At 45.2% G+C, this 14,455-nt stretch overlaps 1 protein-coding gene across 1 annotated transcript in view; it reads right to left on the bottom strand.

The window, feature by feature from the left end:
- Nucleotides 1-1,069: 1,069 nt before the first annotated feature.
- MANF (mesencephalic astrocyte derived neurotrophic factor) overlaps nucleotides 1,070-14,455 on the bottom strand; it is a 33,934-nt gene continuing 20,548 nt past the window's right edge. The window contains exons 3-4 of the mRNA XM_033926465.1: nucleotides 7,201-7,342; nucleotides 1,070-1,511 (exon numbers count right to left, since the gene is read on the bottom strand). Coding sequence (XP_033782356.1) covers nucleotides 1,327-1,511; nucleotides 7,201-7,342 — 327 coding nt within the window. The 3' untranslated portion in view covers nucleotides 1,070-1,326. The remainder of the gene's footprint in view (nucleotides 1,512-7,200; nucleotides 7,343-14,455) is intronic.

Genomic DNA, 14,455 nt, shown 5'->3' with positions numbered 1-14,455 from the left:
GCGGTTACGTCGTGGATCTTGGCCCCTGGCAGGCAGAAAACCTCTCTCGACTGCATATCCGGTCTGCAGATTGGTCCCTTGGTGCCCCTCAGCAGGGAGTCCCCAATGACTACTACTCTGTGCTTCTTTGAGGGGAGCTGATCAGTTGTCTCTGGAACTGGAACTGTCTGAAGGTTGACCTCCTGTGCCTCGCTCGCGGGTCCTTCCTGTAGTATCTGGAATCTGTTCCTCAAGGTTATTAGTGGGGTTGATGTAGGGCTGCCCTGTGTGCAAGAGAAGGAGACAGGAAATGAAAAAGAAGAAATAGAAGAATGTTTTCCGTGTTTTCTTGTGGAGGAGGTTACCAGCTGCCAAGAGTCAGCGTCCCCATCCTCCTCCTGCACCCCAGTCGTTGGTGCCAAAGTTGTAGGTTTGGTCAGTTTGGGCGTCTTGAGGATGATCTTGCCTGGCTCCTGCTCGGTGATCCCATCACTTTGGGCCGTCCTGTAATTCCTTAAGTTTTACTCTCTACATGTAGGATGGTAAGGAGGTCCTTTCTGCTTTTGTTTTTATCCAGTTATGAGGCTTTTCAGTTCTGCAGAGGCTCCTGGACTGTTAATGCAGGCTGTCTCTTGGTTACAGACTACAGCCCACAAGAGTCTGTGGTCTCTATAATCAGAGCTGTACCTAAATTTGGAGCCTCTGCAGAACTGAAAAGCCTCATAACTGGATAAAAACAAAAGCAGAAAGGACCTCCTTACGATCCTACATGTAGAGAGTAAAACTTAAGGAATTACAGGACGGCCCAAAGTGATGGGATGCAGAGCAGAAAAATGTAAATGAAGCTCTCTAAACAGGATCTTGCAATCAGAGGTTCACAACCCAGTTGCTCCACTATGATGTGCTTACTGCACTAGAAATGGCCTTTACCTGCCATCATGTTTCTATGCCATAATCTGCTCCATGACATCTAAAATCCCTAGACATTCCGGGACTGCACCACAGCAAAAAGGCAAACAGAAACACACATTCTAACAAAAAGGCATTAGGTGTTGCACTTCCAACTAAACTTATTTCCCAACACATCAACTGACATTTTCTTATTTTAATATTTTAAAAAATACCATCTCTCAGCTATCTTAAGTACTCAAGAAATTAAAAAAACAAAATGAGAAGACCACAGCTAGAAACTTGACTGTAAAAGCACCACTTGATGGCAGAAAGTGCAGCAGCTGGATTTAAGTTCAATATTTTGTGGTCTCAAAAATAAGTTACAACAAAGAGATGTCAATATAAGAAACCAAAACCCCCAAACAAAAAGTAATGTCCAGATGTAGATGGCAAAGATTACAAGTCAGTCCGTGTGCTGGCTGCCTTCGGTGCAAATTTTGGCATGAGTTCATTGATTTTGCGGATATAGTCAGATTTTTCGACACAGCCCTTGCACGACTCGTCCCACTCATCGAGAATCTTCTTCAAGTCTTTCACACGCAACTTCTTGAGATCCACTGTACTCAAGTCAATCTGCTTATCTGATAAAGAGGAGGAAGATCATAAGAACACAGTTAAAATAAACAACTTCGCAGGGTAGAAATACAGTAGATGTATGGGACTAAAGAGGAACAGTCGGGTGCTATAGAAAAGTGGTGAAATCTGCACAGGAAAGCCTGCAAGGTCTATTTATACTGTATATATAGTTGATGGCATAGCCATTACTAGATTTCTTTCAGCAGCTCCCCCTCCCTCCCTTACCTTTCCGTGGTGATTTTCTTTTTTTTGTCTTCCTGCCCAAACCGGTTTTTCATAAAGTCACATGTGGCAACTGAAACTTCTCCTCTGATGTAACTTCCTGTTTCTGGTTGCATCAGAGGAGAAGTTTCGGCAGTCCATGTGACTTAATGAAAGCCGGCTCAGGCAGCTGGGAGACAAAAAAATCCCCAGAAAATCGCCATGGTAAGGTGAGGGGAAGGAAGGGATGGAGGGAGTTGCCTGACCAGTGGACCATAACATTAGATACCATTGGCACTACCCCTCTGGACTGTCTTTTGCATTGAAAAACATCACACAAAGTAATCACATTGCAAGAGGCTCAAGAGGTGCTTCGTGATGCAAAATTATGGAGTGAGCAGATGGAAGGTGAGCATCAACAGCAGCAGTCTCACAGATGAGCTCTGTTACCCTAGAGATGGCATTGGATGGACCATCAGGGTCAGCAGCTTCAGTGTCACTCAGGGACGGACCAGACACTGAAAGCAGGGCCAACTTAAAGATGGAGAACGGACCTGAAGCATATTCAGTCAGGTCTTGTGGCTATTTTGGACATTTGGGTAATGCATGCGCGTACTTAGTGCAGCATGAAGTTTTTGGTTTTGTTTCTTTCTTGATGCAATTTTGCTGAACTGGTATAACTAAATACTCTAGCACAGTGGGGGCCTTTACATTGCTCAGGGTGGGAGTGGAGGGGAAGAGGGAATTTAACCTGTAGCTCTAGAGGGCTTGGCTATCATGTTGGGATTAGGTAGGGGAGGAGGTAGAGGGCTTTAGGAGACTTGTAGGTTCATGTAGATGTGGAGAGGGCGGCAACAAACGTTATTATAAATCAAGACCTCACAAAGTTAATTGGGTATATCTTCTTATATTTTTAACAGGTAAATTCAAATTTAGAGTGTTACTGGTCATCCTCATATATTCTTATCTTTTTAAAATGATTTTTTAGGTACGTTGTGAGGTCTTGATTTATAGTAATGTTTGTTGCCAGTTTACTTGGGTGTCACAGGTTAATTCATACAGCTGTTCCGTTTGAGCTACCTTTACCAATCTGACTGGAATCATTTAAGCCATTTTCATTTGACTATCCACAGCACTATATCAGCTACTCAGAATTCTATACATTAGTGGATATACCATTTATATGTCCTTGAAGACTCATTAAAACATTTTTTTATCCATTGTTTTATTATCTCGTTTGTTTTTCCTTAGTTGGAAAGTACTCCTTATAAACAACAGTCTACATTAATTGAAGCACATATCTTTTTTTTAATCAAAATCATATTGTCATTTTGTTCCTGTCATGTTTCTTTACTTTTTATTTAATTACGCACACTTTTTTAAATGTATAAAAGCATTAACTGTTTAAAAGAAGACATAAAAAGATAAACATTTGGACAAATACATATTATAGTTTCCTATTGTCCCCTAAGGAAACTTGGATCCTAGTCGGGACTTTGTTTTGTTTTAGCATCTTTAGGATTTTAGCATTGTTTCATGGTGTTAACCATAAACCATAAAAGACATTGTGACCACTAGTTGGCTTTGACATCTCCAGTGCCTCTTTTTGCTGTTTGCTCTACTGTAGTTCAAGGCTTGGTACCTTCTTTCCTTAATTCAACCGTGGCCAGAGAAAAAGCTGTTGTATGTGTTTCCCCTGTGGCCCATGATAGTTCATGTCATCCGCAGAATAGCAAACCACCCAGGGTTGGGAATCCTGGTGGTCTCAGATTGGCTACATTGTCTGTGGTATGCAGATCTAGTATGCCCACAGAGAAATCAAGGTCTTCTGGATCTATCATCACAGGAGCCAGTTCCCTTGGAGAATCCAGAACGCTTTGGGCTTACAGCATGGCTCTTGAGCATGCAGAGTTAGTGTTGAAGGGATACTTGGAGGTGGTCATCACCACTCTCCTTACTACTACAGTGGTGCCTCGCACAGCGAACGCCTCGCACAGCGAACGCTGCGCACAACGAACTTTATGTCTTGATTCGTACAACGGACTTCGTTTCACACAACGAAGTCCGGGGTTCCTGCGGGGTTGGATCGCAGCGGGGTTGGTCGAGCCGCGAGGGTAGTCTCCTTCTCCTTACCTGCCCTGTCGCAGCACACAGCCGAACGGAAATCTTCCCGATGTCAGCGCTGACGTCGGAGGGAGGGCTTAAGCAAAGCCCTCCCTTCCTCCGACGTCAGCGCTGACATCAGGAAGACTTCCGTTCGGCTGTGTGCGGCTGCGGCAGGGCAGGTAGGAAGAAGGCAATGGCGAACGAAAGAGGGGGGAGGGGGCGGTCCGCCCCGAAGAATGTGCACAGCTGGTCAGGTCCCCCGATCGACCGACAACAGGCCCGGCCGACAAACCTCCCTGCCCTGTAGCCGCGAATCTAAATTACCTCTTACAGCAGCTTCAATAATCCAGCTGCTGTAAGAAGGTAATTTAGATTCGCGGCTACAGGACAGGGAGATTTGTCCGACCGGGCCTGTTCTGTTGTCGGTCGGGTGCAAAAGCGCCACAAAGGTGGAGGCAGGGAGGGAGGAAAGGTGGAGTGGAGAAGAAAAGACGCTTAAGGGGGGAGAAGGCCGCTGAAAGCACATGTTGGAGCAGGGGATGAGAGGGAGGGAGAGAAGGGGAAATATTGGACAAGGGCAGAAGGGATGCTAAATCATAGGGTGACAGGCAGAGAGAACAACAGGAAAAAGAGTGGAAGCAATCTTGAACCCTGAGGGTGAGGGCAGAGAGAGGTGGTGAGATGATTGATCATGGGGAGAGGGACAAAAGGGAATAGAGATGGGATAGGAAGATAGTGGAAGTAAAAGGACAGGGAGATGTATGTTTTTAGATGTATCTAAATAAAAATAATAACAAAAAATTTATCTTTTTTATGTCATCTTAGCATATTTTATGCTGCAGAACGAATTATTTTTTTTTACATGTATTCCTATGGGAAAACGCGTTTCACATAACGAACGTTTCACATAACAAACTTGCTCCTGGAACCAATTAAGTTCGTTGTGTGAGGCACCACTGTATTTGGAAAGAGCTGAAAGCACTTAGTAAAGATGCTGTAACCGCGATCTTCATTGCAGACTGCAGCTATAAGGTAAACGCTGCAGGGAGGCCAGGAGAGCAGTCCTTCAGGGGGTGCGATGTCCTTCGGGGAGGCCAGGGGGGAAGCCGACAGGAGCACTTCCCGACTGACTCTCCCTCCTGCCCTCTAAAGCAGATGTGGCAGCGGATGGCCAGCAAGAGCAGCGCTGCCACTCCTGCTTTAGGGGGGGCGAGAGTCCGAATCGGGAAGCCGAGTTTTTTAAAATTTAAATAGATTAGAATCGATTCACCCTAAGTGAATCGGTGAACCGATTCGAATTGTGAATCAGGCAGCACTAGTCCAGAGAACAGCGACTAAGATGGTTAAGGGATTGGAGGAGTTGCCGTACAATGAAAGATTAGAGAAAATGGGCCTTTTCTCCCCTCGAACAGAGGAGGTTGAGAGGGGACATGATCAAAACATTCAACGTACTGAAGGGAATAGACTTAGTAGATAAGGACAGGTTGTTCACCCTCTCCAAGGTAGGGAGAACGAGAGGCCACTCTCTAAAATTGAAAGGGAATAGATTCTGTACGAACGTAAGGAAGTTCTTCTTCACTCAGTGAATGGTAGAAAACTGGAACTCTCTTCCGGAGTCTGTCGTAAGGGAAAACACCCTCCAGGGATTCAAGACAAAGTTAGGCAAGTTCCTGCTGAACCAGAACGTACGCAGGTAGGGCGCTGGTCTTTGACCAAGGGCTGACGCGTGAGTGTACTGCTGGGCATGATGGACCACTGGTCTGACCCAACAATTCTTATGTTCTTACTTGGGCCGCAATGCTCAAAAGCTTTCCGTGCCAAGACTTGTTAAAGCAGTCTTTACTGGCACAGAAATACAGCTTCTGATGCACAAAAGGGTTCTCCGTGGCTGTTACCGACCCTTCTAGCAGCCACCAAGAAACCTATGCAAATGTATTACAAGGAGCTCATTAGTATTCTAATGAGCTCTATGTACCCCAACAATCTCAACATTTGGCAAGCTGTGACCTGCTGGCTCTGCTGAATCTAAGTGGTGATGCTAATGAGAGAAGCCACCTACAAGGCTCCAATTTATTTAATTTTTTTATATCCCATTCTCCCCAATTGCTGTACTGGAAGGAGCACAGAAGAGAAGTTCTCAGTCTGCAGATAGTGCAGAGAGCAATCATAGGGGCAGAATACACATATTGTGTTCTAAAATTTTGTTCTGTATAAAGAATACAAATAATCCATACTATCACTGTAGAATAACCCGGGTAAACTGTATATCAGACCCTAAATATGTGTCTAGCTAGAAAAAAATTGTATTAGAAACATGTACTAAAATTACGGTTAATCTAGTGTAAATTGTAACCTGTTAATTATATACTATGTATGTTAAAACCTGTAACCCGTTCTGGAATCTCTGGGGACAACAGGATAGAAATTGAAAAAAAAAATAAATAAATATATCAGAGAAGCAAAACCCATTCCTCTGGACTCATCAGGTAATAAGGACATGAGGAATAAAAATTAAATCAAAGATAGAACGACTCAAAACTACTATACAATAAGAGGGCTCCTTTTACAAAGGTGCACTAGCGGTTTTAGCGCTAGCCGCTACTGCCTCCTTTTAAGCAGGCGGTAATTTTTCGGCTAGCGCGCGCTAATCTTGTGCGTGCGCTAAAAAACGCTAGCGCACCTTAGTAAAAGGAGCCCTTAATATTGCTTGATACTTATGCCTCTTCCAATAAACTCAGAACTGCTCTATGTTAACATAAAGGGGTCCTTTTACTAAGGAGCGCCAATGCGTCCCTTATAGTCTATGGACGCATTAGTGAAAAACAAACCTTCTGTTTTTCCCTTTTATGTTTTTTCTTCTCTTCTATCAAAAATTGTAACTACTCCCCCTGTTAACCACACATGTCTTGTATGTTTTACCCACAAATTATTTTAAAATTATGTTTACAATCAGTTTGTAAAGTGTGTTATATTTTAACTAACAACAAATTTGTTTTTATGTCACCATTAATATTGTACTTGTTTCATTTATTAATATATGTTATTTCATTGTACATCGCCTAGCAATTTATATAGGCGATTCATCAAGAATAAATAAACTTGAAACTTGTTTAGCGTGCGCTAAAACAGCTAGCACGCCTTAGTAAAAGGATCCCACAATGAATAGTGGTAGTGGGAGAAGGCTGGCTCAGCACCTGATACACTAATACAAGCAATGACTAACTGCTGTTATATTTCCTAACAATTTCAGACCTTAAAACGAACAAAATTGTCCTAAGAATCTATTTTCAGTACTCTTATCAACAGATATTGCTATAGGTAAGTCACATACAAACAGAACCTTCATAAAGCCCTGATCAGATGTATTGAGTCTCTCTAGATACATACCATATTTGAGCTCACAGATCTGACTATCCTTCTTCTTCAGTTTCTCACAGATCTTTTCCACAGGGATGTGGTGACTTAGTGGCTTTGATATCTCATTGGTGATTTTAGTGGCTGCATCACTGGTGGCCCCTATGTAATAGCACTAAAAAGAAATGAGTAGAAAGCAAACTATAAGTCTGTGCAAGAAATGAGGCTATAGTGATTAGGTTGTTTATCTACTAAACCCTTGAAAACATCTTTTTCTTTAAAACTAATTTTTTGTCATTGTGATCTCCACAGGGATTATAAATAGTTGAGATGCTTGAAAGTTCTCAGCCCAACCAAGAAGCCATGAAACTTACAAGTTATTTCACATACCGGTAATCATCCCTAAGTTCAACACACTTGGCACATCGTGTCTGATTGTTTGTGACCCTTCCAAAAAATACTCTTTGTCGTCACTGAAATACTGTCCTGCTGCTGCAATCACCTCCAAATCACTCGAAAATTGTTGCCCTTTGCAAACTCTTTTTAAGCTTTGGAAACAGAAAATAGTCAAATAGAGCAAAATCTAGTGAGTAGGGTGGATGGTCTATGCACTGAAACTCCAACTGCATTAAAACATCCAAAGTTTTGCCAGCCTTATAGCACAGTTACTTACCGTAACAGGTGTTATCCAGGGACAGCAGGCAGATATTCTTGACTGATGGGTGACGGCACCGACGGAGCCCCGGTACGGACAATTTTAGAGTGATTGCACTCTAAGAACTTGGAAAGTTCTGGCATGCCGCACCGCGCACGCGCGAGTGCCTTCCCGCCCGACAGAGGCGCGCGGTCCCCAGTTATGATAAGCCAGCTAAGAAGCCAACCCGGGGAGGTGGGAGGGACGCAAGAATATCTGCCTGCTGTCCCTGGATAACACCTGTTACGGTAAGTAACTGTGCTTTATCCCAGGACAAGCAGGCAGCATATTCTTGACTGATGGGTGACCTCCAAGCTAACAAAAGGAGGGATGGAGGGAAGGTTGGCCATTAGGAAAACAAATTTTGCAAAACAGATTGGCCGAAGTGTCCATCCCGTCTGGAGAATGTATCCAGACAATAATGAGATGTAAAAGTATGAACTGAGGACCAAGTAGCAGCCTTGCAGATTTCCTCAATAGGAGTGGACCGGAGGAAAGCTACAGATGCTGCCATTGCTCGGACTCTATGGGCCATGACAGAACCTTCCAGTGTCAGTCCGGTCTGAGCATAACAGAATGAAATGCACGCTGCAAGCCAATTAGACAACGTACGTTTAGAAACAGGACGTCCCAATTTATTCGGATCAAAGGACAGAAAGAGTTGGGGAACTGATCTGTGGGGTTTCATACGCTCTAGATAGTACGCTAGAGCCCTTTTACAATCCAAAGTATGTAGAGCTTGTTCCCCAGAATGAGAATGAGGTTTTGGAAAAAAAACAGGCAGAACAATGGATTGGTTGAGATGGAATTCAGAGACAACCTTAGGGAGAAACTTTGGATGTGTACGCAGAACCACCTTGTCATGGTGAAAAACCGTAAAAGGTGGATCTGCAACCAGTGCATGAAGCTCACTGACCCTCCTGGCAGAGGTAAGAGCAATAAGGAAAAGTACCTTCCAAGTGAGAAACTTGAAAGGAGAGGTAGCCAAAGGTTCAAATGGAGGCTTCATTAAGGCGGAAAGAACCACATTGAGATCCCAGATAACAGGAGGGGCTTTAAGAGGTGGTTTCACATTGAAAAGACCCCGCATGAACCTGGACACCAGGGGATGAGCTGAGAGAAGTTTTCCATGGACCGGCTCATGAAAAGCAGCAATGGCACTGAGGTGGACTCTGATGGAAGAGGACTTAAGGCCAGAGTCAGACAAAGAAAGCAAATAATCCAACAACGTCTCCACTGCCAGGGAAGTGGGATCAAGACGATGAAGAAGACACCAGGAAGAAAATCTCGTCCACTTCTGATGGTAACATTGCAAAGTGGCTGGTTTCCTGGAGGCATCAAGAATGGAACGAACAGGCTGAGACAAAAGAGTATCATGAGAGGTCAGCCCGAGAGATACTAAGCTGTCAGGTGCAGAGACTGGAGGTTGGGATGTAGAAGGGTCTCCTGATGCTGTGTAAGCAGAGAAGGAAACAGAGGAAGAAGAAAAGGTTCCCTGGAACTGAGTTGAAGTAGAAGGGAGAACCAATGTTGCCTGGGCCACCTCGGAGCAATCAGAATCATGGTGGCTCGTTCCCTCTTGAGCTTGAATAAGGTTCTCAACATGAGAGGTAGAGGAGGGAAAGCATACAGGAACAGATTTGACCAGTCGAGGAGAAATGCATCCGCTGCCAGACGGTGAGGAGAGTAGAGTCTGGAGCAGAAGAGGGGCAGCTGGTGATTGTGAGGAGCTGCAAAAAGGTCTATCTGAGGAGTGCCCCATTGAGCGAAGATGGACTGTAGAGTTACAGGATCGAGTGTCCATTCATGAGGCTGGAGAATTCTGCTGAGCTTGTCCGCTAAGGAATTTTGTTCTCCCTGAATGTAGATAGCTTTCAGGAATAGATGGTGATTTATGGCCCAAGTCCAAATCTTCTGGGCTTCCTGGCATAAGAGGCGAGAGCCTGTCCCACCCTGCTTGTTGATGTAGTACATGGCCACTTGATTGTCTGTGCACAGCAGAAGGACCTGAGGAAAGAGAAGATGTTGGAAGGCCTTGAGGGCATAAAACATCGCTCTGAGTTCCAGGAAATTGATGTGATGCTTCTTTTCCTGGGCTGTCCAAAGACCTTGAGTCTGGAATTCGTTCAAATGAGCTCCCCATGCATAAGGAGAGGCGTCGGTGGTGATGACTAGTTGATGAGGAGGCTGATGGAACAGAAGACCTCTGGATAGATTTGAGGATACCAACCACCATTGTAGAGACTGACGAAGAGATAATGTCACAGATATGTGTCGTGAGCAAGGATCCGTCGCTTGGGACCACTGAGTAGCAAGGGTCCATTGAGGAGTGTGCAGGTGAAGACGTGCGAGGGGTGTGACATGGACTGTGGATGCCATGTGACCCAAGAGTATCATCATTTGTTTGGCCGAGATGGAATGTTGTGGAAGCACCTGCTGACATAGAGACTGAAGGGTCTGAAGACGATTGGATGGTAGGAATGCTCTCATGAGGAGTGTGTCCAGTATTGCTCCAATGAACTGAAGTCTCTGAGTGGGGATGAGATGAGACTTGGGTAGATTGATCTTGAATCCCAGTATTCGCAGAAACTGGATGGTTTGGTTGGTGGCCAGGAGAACTGCTTGAGCGGATGTGGCCTTGATTAACCAGTCGTCCAGGTAAGGGAATACCTGAAGGTGGTGAGAGCGTAGAAAAGCAGCTACCACAATGAGGCATTTGGTGAACACCCTTGGAGAGGAAGCAAGACCGAAGGGCAGCACCTTGTATTGGTAATGACAATGATTGATCATGAAACGGAGATATTGTCTTGAGGTTACAGTGATCGGTATGTGAGTGTATGCTTCTTTGAGATCGAGGGAGCATAGCCAGTCGTCTTGATTGAGAAGAGGATAAAGAATGGCTAAGGAAAGCATCTTGAATTTTTCCTTTACCAGATGTTTGTTGAGATCGCGAAGTTCTAGAATTGGTCTGAGATCTCCTGTTTTTTTGGGGACTAGAAAATAACGGGAGTAGAATCCCTGCCCCTTTTGATCTAGAGGAACCTCTTCTATAGCGTTCAGAAGAAGGAGGGATTGAACTTCCTGAATAAGAAGGGCAGATTGAGGACTGTTCAAAGCAGACTCTTTTGGAAGGCTTTGGGGCGGAAGAGTCTGAAAGTTGAGAGAGTAGCCGTGGCGGATGATGTTGAGGACCCATTGGTCCGAAGTGATAACTTCCCACCGGCTGAGGAACAGAGAGAGACGACCTCCTATAGGCTGAGGCAGGAGAGCAGATATAGGAGTACTGGCTATACTTTGGAGAATTAAGTCAAAAGGGCTGTGCTTTCTGCTGTGGAGGTGGCTTCACAGTCTGCTGTTGCTGCTGTTGTCTGGGAGGCTGACGTTGTTGCTGCCGCTGACGCCTGGGTTGCTGAGCTGTTGCTGGCAATGGGCGAGCTGTGAAGCGGCGTTGATAGGCTGACTGTTGTCTAAAAGGCCTTGCTGGGGGAGGTTTTTTCTTATTTTTAAGCAGGGTATCCCAGCGGGTCTCATGAGCAGAGAGCTTTTGAGTAGTCGAGTCCATGGATTCCCCAAAAAGCTCATCCCCTAGGCATGGGGCGTTGGCTAACCGATCTTGATGATTAACATCAAGTTCAGATACCCGAAGCCAGGCCAGGCGACGCATTGCTACAGACATTGCTGTCGCTCTGGAAGTAAGTTCGAAGGTGTCGTAAATGGACCTAACCATGAACTTACGCAGTTGAAATAGAGACGACAAGCAATGGTGAAAGGATTGTTGTTTCCTTTGGGGAAGGTACTTCTCAAATGAAGCCATGGTGGTAAGGAGATGTTTAAGGTAGAAAGAAAAATGAAACGCATAATTACCAGCTCTATTTGCCAACATTGCATTTTGGTAGAGCCTCTTACCAAATTTATCCATGGCTTTACCCTCTCTGCCAGGAGGTACAGAAGCATATACACTGGCTCCTGAAGATTTTTTAAGGGTGGATTCGACAAGTAAAGATTCGTGTGGAAGTTGAGGTTTGTCGAACCCAGGAATGGGAATTACCTTGTATAAAGAATCTAATTTACGTGGGGCCCCTGGTACCGTTAAGGGAGTCTCCAAATTCTTGTAGAAAGTCTCCCTCAAGATGTCATGAAGAGGGAGCTTCAAAAATTCCTTTGGAGGTTGGTCAAAGTCAAGGGCATCCAAAAAAGCTTTAGACTTTTTGGACTCAGCCTCCAAAGGAATAGATAAAGAGTCACACATATCTTTCAAAAAAGTCGAGAAAGATGAAGTGTCATGCCTAGAGGACGGGTCAGGTACAGCAGAATCCTCCTCATCTGAGGAACATTCTCCTTCAGAGAGAAAGGGTTCCTCTGAATCTCCCCACAGATCAGGATCCCTGACATGGGAAGAACGGTCCCGAGATTCTGGAGTAGATGGTTCTACATGTCGGGTCTTGCGCACCGACTTACCCGATCTCATCGATACCGAGCCAGGCGATGTAATCGGTGGCACTGGTGCCGAAGTCTGCACCGACTGATGTTGAGCTCTCGGCTCCGGTGCAAGGACAGGCATCGATACCGATGAGGTCGAGTGAAGCGGTACCGAGGGAGTGGATACCGATAGCACAGGTTGTTCCACTATCGGTACCGGCTCAGTGCGGACCGGCACCGGAAGGTTCGGTGCCAGGATAGCTGGAAGGAGTTGTTGTAATTGCTCTTTCAGCTGTGCCTGGAGAATGGCCGTAATACGGTCATCAAGGGATGGCACCGGTACTGCCTTTTTCTTCTGCAGTACCTGCGGTGCCGCTCGACGCCCCGGAGATGAGGAGCCCGATGTCGAGGGACTCACCTCGATAGGGGCGGAGCGCTTCCGCTGGCGTCTCACAGTCGGCAGGATTGGACTCACTGCACTCGAGACCGGAGGACGCTCCAGCGGGGAAGGCTTCTTAGCCGGCTTACCTGAATGCTGGGACGCCAGTGCGGTGTTGTGCGGCGTCGAAGAAGAGGGTGCCGACTGAACTGGTGCCGAAGTCGGAGTCGATGGAACGGGATCGGACATCTCGGCACCGAACAGTAATCGCTGTTGTATTTGGCGATTTTTTAATGTTCGTTTTTTAAGTGTGGCACAGCGGGTGCAGGTGGAGGCCTGATGCTCAGGACCCAAACACTGTAGACACCAGTTGTGTGGGTCCGTGAGAGATATAGGCCGAGCACACCGCTGGCACTTTTTAAACCCTGGCTGAGGGGGCATGAACGTGAAGACGGCTTCAGCCAAATCGAAGGCCGAGGCCTCGATGGTGGCAGAAGGCCCCGCAGGGGAAAAGCCAAATTGACTAAAAAAAGAAAAGTTTTTTTTTTTTTTTACAAAAATGAAAGAAAAAAGAAACAGGCAAAAAGCCAAAAAGGTTTACGCGAGCGGGAAGGCAAGTCAAAAAAATTTTCAACAGCCGTTGAAAAAACGCGTCTTCTTAGCTCCGCCGAAACTAAGAAACTGGGGACCGCGCGCCTCTGTCGGGCGGGAAGGCACTCGCGCGTGCGCGGTGCGGCATGCCAGAACTTTCCAAGTTCTTAGAGTGCAATCACTCTAAAATTGTCCGTACCGGGGCTCCGTCGGTGCCGTCACCCATCAGTCAAGAATATGCTGCCTGCTTGTCCTGGGATAAGAGCAGGTACATTATCTTGCAAAAAAAGATCATTCTTTTACACAGCTTCTCTCCTTGACATAGCAAGTTACAGTAGTATTTTGCATTAACTCTTTGGCTCCTTGGAAGACAGTCATTACAACACCTTCCTGATCATAACACACTGTGGCAATGATCTTTCCTGCTGATTTTTCGGTCTTGAATTGGAGAACCTGAGTGCCGCCATTGCATAAACTCTTGTCTCAGGATCATATGGTATATAACCATGTTTCATTGACAGTAACTAGTTGTTCTAAAAAAGTTGGCCCAGCTCGATGAAAAGGCTGCACAAATCAACTTGAAAGTGTCCACCTGATGTCGTTTCTCGTCAGCACTCAAAACATTTAGGCATCCACTTGACTGACAGCTTCTGCATACCCAACTACTTGTGGATTATACACCCAACATGTTCCATGGATATCTGTAGTGTCTATGTAAGCATTCTCATGTAGAGAACCTTTTCTCAGAATTTTAGAGTCTGGATACTACCATCTGGACAAAAGCAGTATCCAATTTTCACATCAACAGGAAGCATGGTGGTTTCTTTCTTAGCAATATTGTAGTTCTTTTCTCACTGAAATTTGTTTTTAGATTGTAAACCGCTGATATAGTCACTAGACTAGCTTTTGTGCTTCATCTGTTGGTAAGGTGACAACAATCCATCAGTCTGGACTGGCATAGCAGGAGGGAATGGAAACACCCTTATAAAATAGCCTCCTAAATTATCTCTAATTTGCACAAATGCTTAGATATTCACATTTATTTCAGGACAGGTGAAAATGTGTGCATGTACATCAAAACTCTGCCACTGCTCCCCCTTCACCCAAACCCTATGTCCCCAGGAATACCTATGGATAAGCTTCATAAATATATACAAGAAAAAAAAAAAGAGAAATTAGGTTCTTACCTGCTATTTTTCTTTTTA

This window comes from Geotrypetes seraphini, chromosome 17 (genome assembly GCF_902459505.1).
Source record: "Geotrypetes seraphini chromosome 17, aGeoSer1.1, whole genome shotgun sequence".
Lineage (NCBI taxonomy): Eukaryota > Metazoa > Chordata > Amphibia > Gymnophiona > Dermophiidae > Geotrypetes > Geotrypetes seraphini.
This window is presented reverse-complemented; position numbering and strand designations above follow the sequence as displayed.